The sequence below is a fragment of the Cetorhinus maximus genome, chromosome 19, assembly GCF_964194155.1.
Source record: "Cetorhinus maximus chromosome 19, sCetMax3.hap1.1, whole genome shotgun sequence".
Lineage (NCBI taxonomy): Eukaryota > Metazoa > Chordata > Chondrichthyes > Lamniformes > Cetorhinidae > Cetorhinus > Cetorhinus maximus.
Window position 1 is genome coordinate 27,421,537 of NC_135897.1, and position 11,456 is coordinate 27,432,992.

Here is an 11,456-nt window from a genome sequence, read left to right on the forward strand (position 1 = left end):
AGGATTTCCCTGCATCAGGTGAAGACAAGAAGTGTCCCCAAGGTTAAATACCCTGCTAACACATGTAATGAATGGTTGCTTGGATGATGTACTGAATAATGGCCTATGCCCTTGGAACAATACCGCATAAAGTTAGTACCTGCTCGAAAGAAGAGAATTTTTCTTTTTCAAAAAAAAAGCAAAGGATTCTAGTTCTGATTTTAACTCCTGGTGGGAGTCCTGCAGACATGACACCATCCAGCCCTCTGGAGATTTTAATTCCTGAGCCTCACTTACACGTGCACCCCATCAGCCTCCTGTCTAATCCTGGTGGGAAGGGCTTGCTGGCAGGTTAGTAGAAGCAGGATTTTACACAGCAAGATAACATTGCCGGTGGCTGAAAGAACAGTTCATGATAGTCAGGTAAGTGCTAGAAGGGAAGGTGGGAGGGTGTCCTGGGAGAGTTTCTAAGGCAAGAGAGGCCCAAAGTTTCCATGTGCTCGGAGGACACATCTCGCTTCTCCTGGCCCACAAGGAAATTCAAAAATATTAAATGCCTTTCCGGGCCTCTTCTGGGCCTGAATCACGTGCCCCCAAGTTGGTCCCCAGCAAAGCCACATTGGCTTCCCCACACAGACCTCGGGTTAAAGTTCACATGATAAGAGCCCGATCTACATCGTTGAAGAAGGACTCCCCTGCCTTGCAGCAGGCATCATAAGAACACATGCCCTCATGTGCAGGAATAGGTCATTCAGCACTCCAAGTCTGCTATGCCTTCCAAAACAATTAAGGCTGATTTTCTACCTGAACTTCAGGCATCAACCCCAAATCCCTTCATTCCCATGGTACCCAAAAATCTACTAATCTCTGTCTTGAATTTACTCAACAATTGAGCACCTGGAGCTCTCTGGAGAAGAGAGTTCCAAAAAATCACAAGCCTTTAAGTGAAAAGGACAGGTCAAAATTACAATCCATGGGGAAGAAGTGGGATTGGGGAGTTAATTTGCTGCATCCATTTTGATGCTCAGTTTCTGCCTGGTGTGCAGGATTAAAATTGGCCCTTATTTAATTCTGTGGTGACTGATAAAACAATCACAGTTATTAAACAGCGGTAGGTTTTGATTGGATTCTGGTACATTCTTTTGCTTCTTCCTTGCAGCTCATTTGAGGAAGACTACGAATCAGATGAACTATCCACCCCAGAACTCAGCAACAAGATGGACAAACTTGTCATTTCTGACCTTCCGACATAAATTCAAAGCTAGCTCAGCTGCTGGACAGTCAGAGTGACCAGTAGACACCAACTTTAAGGACTGACCACTACCCGGTCAGACATGTAGAGAAAATAAATTGTTTATATCTTTTTTTCTTTTTTTTGTTGAAGAGATTATGCTAGATTTTATATCAGAACAAAAGAAGTACATGCTTACTGTGTGCAATGATTTATTCAAAATCAAAATTCTGTCTGTTTGTGCAATATGTCTTAAAATGCAGTGTTATGTATATGGATTCCTACTAGCTGCCCACTGCTGCATTTGTCCATGTTTAGTTATTGCTTGTTTTTCTAATTCCTCTCAATTTTTCTTTTTGTTCACATTCAGGGTCATCTTCTTTCCAGTATGAACCGCCCTTTACTCAGTGCCTTATCAAGGCTTGGTAAAGTTCCTTTCCTCCTATTGGTACTCACATGCTGTGATTTTTAAAAATTTACTCTCACTATCCAAAGACAGTGTAGCTGAATGAGCTGAGAAGCCTGATTTAAAGACCCAGCTGGATAAAATGATGGGCTGGTTGTCTGCAGGAACGCCAACACGTTTTGCATTTATAAAGCTCTTTAACATAGTAAAACATCCCCAAAGGGCTAGCTCCATCGTTCTGGCAATATGTAATGAAGTGCACAGAATTAGACCAACCTGAACTGTGATATGGTTGGCATAAAGGAGATAGCTAATTTTCCATTTTCCTTACATGTACTATATTTTCTAATTTATGGGAGTTTCTACAAATTAAAAAATGCATTTTTTTTCTCTAAGAGCCAATCAATGGCTTGCACTATGCACAAGCATCCCCAAGAGACCTTTCTGACTGAGCCTGTACCTTAGGCTCTTGTTAGGCACCTGTACTGCTTGCTTCCACTTGTTATTCCATTCAAATATTTGCCTGATTGTTGAGTCTGCACCTCTGATGCACTCCAATTGCTGTTACTGTGGGGATCCATTCTTTACTTCAACACTAGATGCAGTCTAAATAACATTTATTAAAGAGTTCCCTTTTGCCAACCATGTAAGTAGCTTTCATTTTCCAGCTGCATATTACAGAAGCAACAGTGGCTCAGGTCAGCGTCAAATACATAATTTCATGCTGGAGGTGCAAAATACAAAGAAAAAAATGATGACATAGTTTCAGCATTTTGTGGCATTAACAATCCACTTCAACTTTCAATAAAGTCTGTAATTATTACCTTACTGCAATCGGTCTTAAAAGCCATTTGAAATCTACTCTGCGCTCACCCTAAAGGTTTGAACAAGATTCTTATCCCTTCAGAGACCAAAGTCCTCAAAATTGTAAAAAAAAATTCCCAGCCACAGAATGTAGAAGCTTAATTCAGCATGGAAACATATAAAGGTGCCTTTTGTTTTTGAATGTTAAAGGAAATCTGTAAATAAAGCAAATTCTAGGTCACTAATATTAAACAGTTAATCCAGAAGAGTGCAGGTTATTAATATTAAAAGTTTAATATAGGGAAGTGCATAGAAATCTTTCTATCAATACAATTAACTTTTATTCTGTTCTCTACAATTTTGATAATATCAGCCAAGCTATCATAACCAGTTTTGCAGGCTCATTTGTCTAGTCAATTTTCTGTTTCATGCATGAGTTTGTTATTTCTGATCTTTGGCATTTTTCTATTTGTTATTCTATTCAAATTTCCACCTGATATTGAGCCATTGAGCCTGCACTTTTGATGCACTTCAATTGCTCCTATTGGGGGTGGGGGGTTCCAATCTTTCACTCAAAATCCAGTTCAAAGAACTCACAGCTCCCTGTGGTTTTTCTCAATTTCTCAACTTTAACAGAAAATCGTTTTGGTGTCACACTCTGAAGATTTGATTTGCAGCCTATGTCGCACTCCAATGTAGGGCATCTGTTTCAATAAATGACAATGAAGAAAGAAGCAACTTTACGACACAATACCAAATAGGGAAAGACATTTTGATTTCCAAATGGTATTTTCACAGTATACAGGCAAGAGTATAAAAACTGATTGAAGGCAATGGCATTATGCTATTGGATAGAAATTAATTCTAGCTCGAAATGTTCTCTCTTCTGTCATTTATCAAAAATATAGTGAAATGAAGAGAGACCTATAATTAGGAAGTTGTCTAGTTTAAAAAAAAATCATAACTATCAATATGACGTCACTGAGTTAGCTTGATACTATGTCTAACTTGTACTTTTTGTTCTCCCTATAACCCTGTATAGCCTCAATCAATATCTATGCTGTATTCCTGATACGAATGCAAGTATACAGCAGATCCTTTAGAATCAACCCATTAATGTACATTTGTGATTGAATAGTTCTCTACACTCCCCTCCCCACCCCCCAACTTATTTCTTCCCATACTAAAGATTCCTTATCATTCAGCTTTGATGACTATTCATACTTACTCTTGATTACAACCTGACAGAAACCTCTCCTCTTTCTCCAGGCTATTTTATCCTCCCTCTGCCTGAACATGAATACCACTCAAGACTATTTTCTATCTGAGACTGCAGTGCTTTCATATCATTGCTTCTTAGATGTTGTGCCTGTTCTGAATATGCAAAAAGTTCTGCATCTACAGAGGATCACTCAGCCCAAAACAATCACGCCAATTTTAGCTCATGGGGTTAGATTTCCTATAATTTTGGAAATCGATATCGTGCAGTTTTTATCATATACCACCAAACCGCAATGCCAATTTTATACCTGGGCAGCAAGTTGAAACTCGATCCCATAATATTTATTTTGCTACATCTTAAAAATAACATTCCCTTGTCATTACATAAGTGAACTCCAGAGAGATTGTATTATGAACATGGTGAGAAATAAAAGTAGTTACTGTCAGGAATCACAATTGAGCTTTCCTTTACCCTGAAATTAGCTTTTTCCTGGCCTGATTGTAGATTTGATGCCAATGTCATCACAGACCACCAGAATTAATTATTCTTTGCCTCGGTATCTATCCATTGAAATGAAGGATTACACAATTCTGAAGTGGGGCATTACATCACTTTGCCTCACCATGGAACAAGCACTAAAACCTAATTTCAAAAGAACAACTCTTGTATTCCCCAACATAGCCACCTCCGTTTCCCACAAAGTCTGCCCTATGATCTATGTTGCCATATCTGCGCGTGTTGTACAAAGAAAAGGGCGTTTTGTGATATGACACTGTCCAAAAACATTTTAGTTAAAAGGCTGCCTTATGTCTTGTGTGAGACCATTCACTTCCTGTATAAACAGAAGAAGATGAGATTGCTGTATCTAAACTTTGTGCTTCAGCAGGTTTAGTTTCTGATGAAGCCTATCATTGAGATTTGCCACATAGGTTATTTCAGTATTTCAGCACAGTGAAATCTCCCTGGCCAGGATTTTCAGGTTGTTGGGAAGGCACAGAGGGCGGGCCTGAGAGCAACTGAGAAACTGCCCGCCGCCCGCATTCGACCCCCAACCGCGATTTCACGCTGGCTGGCCAATTAATGGGCTGCCAGAGTGAAAGGCGCACTGAAAGGCTCACCGCTACTGGGGTGGGGGCAGGAAGAGAGCGAGCACTGACGTCAGCTCGGGCACAGTGGAACGCGCAATGAAAGCTCCCTGAAGGCAGAGAGCTGCCTCAGGGAGCAGAAGAATTTAAAACCAAGAAAAAAGTATGTAAAAATGCAGAAAAAATGTCCACAAATCAGACTCACTCACCTAAACATGTAGATAACAAAAATTCTGCCCCAAACATTTTTATTTTTTCAAAATTGATATCGGAAACCTCATCCAACCCTTGGACAAGGTTTCCTCAAAAATCTGAAGGCTGTCTGGCCGATTCGCCTGCCCGCGAGCCATAACATTAGACGGGCAGCGAAAAATCACCACTAATTGACACTTTAATGGCCTTAATAGGCCTCTTAATTGTCGGCAGGCGCGCTGCTGACTCTCGCGCGCGCTCGCCGACCGAAATATCGCACGAGTGTGTGATGACGTCGGGACGCTCACCTGACATCATTCTGCATTATTTTATGCCCAATTGGGTCGGCCGCGCACCCGCCAGTGGGTCATAAAATTCTGCCCCTGACAAGTTCCTTTGCAGCAAATTCACACCATATATTGGGTTAGATTTTAACTTAAGCTGCAGAAGTAGAAGGACCCTTTTCCAGATTAAATGTAAACATTTGTTCTGTATACATAGTTTATTACTTAATGTCGCTTCCCCAGGTAGGACTGGAATATTTTGGTGGGGGGTGGGGTGTATGAGTAGTTTAATCCAAGTCAGTTTTTGCTAGTTGTGTGCTCCAATTTACTGCTTCATCTAACCGGGAATTTCTATTCAGACTACGATGTGAAAACCTAACTAGCTGGCAAAGTTTGATGCCAACATTAACACGTAGTGAATTACTTATCGTGTATAGGAAACCACAATATCTATAGCATTACTGCAATTCCGAATAGGTTAGAGCAGTATTAGAGATGGTTGCACGGAGGTTACAGTATACTTCCATTTTAGTCAAAGACCACAAAAATTCAGGTCAACTTCCAGAAATTATTTCAAGTTCTGGTCATTCTGATCAGGTATGAATATATGGGGTGGAGTGTAAATTTCTGTATGTGTATATCTTATGCTCTGTGCATTGGGATGTTTTGATATTCCCTTAAAAAAATCTAAGTTGCTTTTGTCAAAAATGCTATGCTCATTTTCTTTCATATGTTGCAGTTTGGTAAAATTCATTTCCCTCTTACGGTAATTTTATACAGGACACCCTGATAATTTCAGTTGCAGAGCAGATCCCCATTAAACCAAATTTGGTCCTATGTCAATATAACCTAATCATGAAGGGGGAGAGGAATATAGTGAGCAGTGGTTCACTAAGAAACACGTGCTTGAGTAACACTGTACCCAAGAGCAGAGATTTGGATTATCTCTTAACGAATGCTTTGGAACACATAAAATCACTGACTTTAATTCTTACAGATTCAATGACATCCAGTGAGCACCTCACCCTCTTCCCTTGAAATTGGGAGTTGTGTGTAAATATTCTCTGAGATTGGAAGTTCTGATTTATATCAAGTGGTGCACAGGATATGGTGGTTCCCTACATTTGAAGCCAAGGTTGAATGCTGGATCTAGGATGTATGCTTGTTGGCCTTTGGAGATTATGGAGTATTTACATAAAGCTTTCCATCAAGATATTAAATTGGGAAGGGGTAAAGCCCATGATAATTTAGAACATGTATATTCTGCGGTAAGAATGGGTTTGATGGGCTGAAAGCTCTATACTTTTTTTTGTATCACAGGTTTTTGTGTTTATTTCCATGTATATGCACGAACTGACTGTATGTAAACTTCACACATGTAGGATAAACTATGAGCACGCCACATTCCAAATTCCGCCTTCCTTGAACAATATTGCCTTGCAAGCCAAGGAATTCCAACTTTTGAAACTCTCAATTATATTCGAAGACGCCAAGATAGTGGTAGAATTTGACCTTCTGGCCCTAAAACAATCCTGTGGGATACTAATCTGCAAAAGATTAATGCTTTGGAATGAACTACCTCACTTTGCCATCTTAGTGCTTGTAAAATAAGTAGGTTAATACCTCTGCTAAATTAACAGAGGGAGGAGTTTTGGACAACTGCATAAAGCATTTATGCTGGGTAATTTCAGGCCCTCTGACTTTGACATAAAGAATAATCGATTTCTGGGAAAGATTACAGTGCAGTAATCTGGTCACGAAGAATCATTTGGAATCAGAAGCTCCCAAAACAAATTTTGAGTGGTTTGTATATCCCCTAATGTAATGACAGCTTTAAAATCAAAATCAGGGTGTCTGTTTCTTTTAGAATATGTACTGTAAACATCATGGGCGTTTTTATTTAGCTTAGCAATTCATTTAGGATGAGAGCAGCTTGCAGTGGAGAAACTAATGACCAGTACAAACCATACAGTTGATGGATGGTGACATCTACACTGTAGAATAAATAATTTTGACATAATCACAGCAGATTTATTGAGATATAAGAAATTAATTACAAGAGAGAAGGAGTATACTGTATAGTCACCACTGAAGCATGGGTTCAAATTGAACTGTGACTAATAGGACAGAAAGCTTATTTAAAAATCAACTGTAAAGGTCCTTTTTAAATAGTATTGGGCAGCTTGTAATGGGTTGGTGTCTACAGCACGAGCGCTTCACAATCTGGTACACTTGGTCATAATGATGATGTCCAGGAACTGGAAGAATTCATGTTACTATTGCAAGTTTGGAGGTTAATGTATATTGTTGGGACAATGTAGAGGAAGTTACTGTGCATTTGGCCAGTAGCACCAGAAGTGGAAAAGTCTTCCATTTTCCAGCCTTTTGTTCATAAAAAAACTCATTAAAATTATTTTTAAAAGGAAAAAAAATAGAGCCACTATTTACTGGATATACATCAGAGGCAATGCGCAAAAAGTGCTGTTATTATAAAATCGCAATTTACTGCATTTTGGTAACGATGAAAAATGGCTTCCTCTGTGTACTTGGTGTGACAAAATTATAAATACATTTACAATTGCTATCCCGAGCAAACAAAGGAAATCTCCCTCCCATGTAGGCACTTCTGATATGTTCATAATTAAATTATTTTCATGACTAAATATTAGCAGATAAAATATTAAAAATATTATTTGAAGGAACTTAGAAATAACTTGTTTGTTAAAAGGTGACTAGAACCAGTATTATAATACATGAAGCTAGAAACTAAGAGAGACATTTGAATATCTTGCACAAAAAAGGTGATTCGTTTTGTTCTGTTATCCAGAATATAGAGACACAAATGGTTATGCACTGGTTTTTCTGCACAGTGAGTGATGGTGGTCTTAGTTGCATGCTATCAGGCGGGGGTCGACCTTTGTTCCAATGATACTTATTAAAAACTTGTCTGTTTGAAGTGAATTGCAAGCAGTATGAAAACTTTTCAATTAGATCCCAAATCAAATAGTCTTAAAATTTAAAAAGGTGTAATATAACAGAAGTACCTTTACTTAGTTGTGAAAAATCCTCAAAATATGAATGTGATAATTGTGTTATTCAGAAGATATCTTTTCAAATTTTGACCGCTGTGACTGAGAATTAGTCACATGAAAGCACAGATGAGATGTGCTGATATTTTTCCATGGATGGGTAACTATAAAAATCAGCCTGGTTTTATGTATGCTTATTTAAAACGAACAAAACATTTTTTTTCTCCTCATCCCTAGTGAGATGAAGTGGTCACCAGTTCATGCAGGGTACGAACCCACACCAGCACACTGAAATTTTGATTGTTATGGGTTAATATCTTGTATGGATGCGGAACGAATATTTCACCTTTGAACTGGGATCTTGAACAGAATTGGCTAAAGCATAATTACCAACTTATTTAAAGAGGCCTCTTTTTTTTCTGTCCTCAGTCTCATACCCATTAAGCAAAACTGTTTCCCCTGAAGACTTTGTCCTTTGAACTCTGCACTGCAATAAATTGTGCCTTCTTGAACCCACTGTCATGGGTGTAATTTTAACCCTCCCCAGTTCAAAGAGGTCAGAAGCAGCAATCACAGTATCTCACCAAATCAGCACAAGGAGATTTACGATTCCAAGCACAACTTATTTTCCTTTTGAATACCAATTATGTAGCACCTTGAACTGGCAGCTTTCTTGGATTGTGGCTTGGATTATAGTTTCTAAAGTAAACACATTTGGGAGTTTTGATTGCACTAACACTGGTAGTGCTGTGGGCCTGCATTTGTGTTCAATGAAACCATAGCTGGGATGAGATTGCACCCTAGAACTCCTTTGACATAGCTCTTCACTGATCCTCATTTTCCTTCTAACGTCCAATTAAAATTCCAAGAGAAAGCGTAATATCATTTTGTTAGTCCTTAATGTACCTTATACTTCCACAAACCAGAATGTTTGAACCATTTGGGACATTTTTTTTAAATAGGAGGAAAGTCACGGCCAAATATGAAATACATGACTTGAGATTCATATCCATTTCTTTCTTAAAAATAAGGTACCACTTTGCACTGAATAGAAATTTCTCCCTTTTGCATCCAGCTCTGTTTCTTGTTTGCTCCCACTGATTTACATCATTAATCAGTTCAGACTGTACCTCTCAACTGTCTCATTCTAAGTGGGACATTAAAAGAGTAAAGAATGTTTCTGAAGAAAGCAGCAGTGGCAATGAGAGACACCAAAGCTGACAAAATCAGCCAGCTTGTTGGGTCTACAAAAATATAGTTCCACTGCCAGCCAAGTCTGCCCTTTCAACACACTGCAGTTTGAGAGATATGGTTCAAACTAATTTGAAAACCTACATCTGTATTCTTTTTTCTGTCACACAGTCTATGAAACTCTGTAAAATGTACAAATATGGTACAACATTTCTGCAACTGCCATTTATTTCATGTTAACACTAAATATTTTTGAAACTGTGCCTTATTTATAACCTTAATATTTTAGATAATTAATGTATACATGTGTGTAGAAGAACTTGATTATCTCTGTAAGTATGTAAAAAAAAGTCAGCCAAAAAGTGTGAAATTTGTTTTGTCTATTCTGTGTGGTTTGCCAATATAGAAACCTCAGCATTACAATATCTGTAAATTTATAACTACCTTCCCTTGTTAGGGTTTTCTTTTTATAAAAAAGCGCAAAGGAAAGCGACTTCAGAGTTTGAGATTGAGATTAATATTCAATTTATTCTTGATGATAAACTGGACAGATTTATATATTAAATATGAAAAGCTCCAGCGTAGTTGAGTAACACTTTTTCCCGTGTTGATTATTTATAGCAATAGGTCTTCTGTTTTTTATTGTTAAAACACTCATTATTCAGATGTGACACAACCTGTACCAAATGAATGAAGATTTGAGATGAAAAACTGCCATTTTTTTTCCCACAGTAATTCTAGCTCTATGCAAACACATCGGGGACATCTATGAAAAGTGTGAGCTACTGTATAGCAACTTAAAAACTGCTCAAAGTTTTTTTTTTAAAGTATTATAACTGTTAATGATAAAAACCATTATAGAAATGTCATAAATGGAAGCTGTGTTTGTTGTTATGATGTGCTTTTTTGATTACTGAAAATAATCATGTGGTGTGAAATATGCTGGTTGCTTGTGTTAGCATGGCTTTACATTCGCTGAATTTGCTTTGGAATTTTGAAGTTAAATAAAGACTTTAAAGAGGTTAGAAGTTTTTTTCTAATTTAGTACCCTTTTTCTCAATTTTCCCATTTCATCTTCCACGTTTCTGCATTTGACTGCAGGAGGCATCATAGCTGAGCTAAATCCTGCCTTCATGCATACATTTTGTTTTGGGTAGCGATGAGAATAGGAACCTTGGCCCATTTCCTCCCCCTAGCTTGAAGCACTGTGAGGCAATTACAGTAACTCCAGGGGTGCCCTAGCCAGAATCAGCTAAGTCAAGTCTGAGATCTTCTGACCTGTATAATTGAGTCTAATGCTGAACAGTGCCATGGTCCTCTTGAGTTTCATGTTTCAACTAATGTAGTTGTCTTCAATCATGGAAGAGATGTTTTCATATTCAAAAAAAAAAATCAAAATTAATCCTCTTAGGCTCAGTTTATGTGGGTCAGCTTTAACCACATTTTGCAGGTTTCTGGATCATATTAGGGTGCAACCCAACTCCTTTTGTTGTTGCGTTCTGTCTGAATCCATAGAGAATTCAAATCAAGCTGGAATAATTAAGTTATACAATAATTGTGACAATTTCATCTCTGCTGTTGAGACTTTTTTCATTTTTTACTTTATGGGTGAGTTATAGAATAAATTTGACACCAAAGTATATAAGGAGATATTAGGCCAGACAGCAAAAGCTTAGTCAAAGAGATAGGTTCTCAGCATCTTAAGAAGGAAGGAGAGGTGGAGAAGTTTAGGGAGGGAATTTTAGAGCTTAAGGTCTAGACAGCTGAAGGCATGACAGCCAATGGTGGAGGGATTAAAATAGGGAATGTTCCAGAGATCATAATTGGCAGAGCACAGAGGTCTAGAAGGGTTGTAGAGCTGTAGGAGATTACAGACATAGGAAGTGGTGAGGTCTTTGATGGATTTGAAAACAAGGATGAGAATTTTTAAATTGAGCCAGTGCTTGACTAGATGCCACTGTGAGCACAGGGGAAATGGGTGAGCAAGTTAGGGCATAGGCAGCAAAGTTTTGAATGATCTCAAATTTGTAGAG

The 11,456-nt window shown here is 38.2% G+C and overlaps 1 protein-coding gene across 3 annotated transcripts in view; it reads left to right on the forward strand.

Moving 5' to 3' along the window:
* The window catches only part of ppp2r3a (protein phosphatase 2, regulatory subunit B'', alpha), a 414,183-nt gene extending 403,732 nt beyond the window's left edge, over positions 1-10,451 (forward strand). For all 3 annotated transcript variants that reach the window (XM_078563604.1, XM_078563605.1, XM_078563606.1), the window contains one exon: positions 1,139-10,451. In XM_078563604.1, coding sequence (XP_078419730.1) covers positions 1,139-1,232 — 94 coding nt within the window. In that variant the 3' untranslated portion in view covers positions 1,233-10,451. The remainder of the gene's footprint in view (positions 1-1,138) is intronic.
* The last annotated feature ends 1,005 nt before the right edge of the window (positions 10,452-11,456 follow it).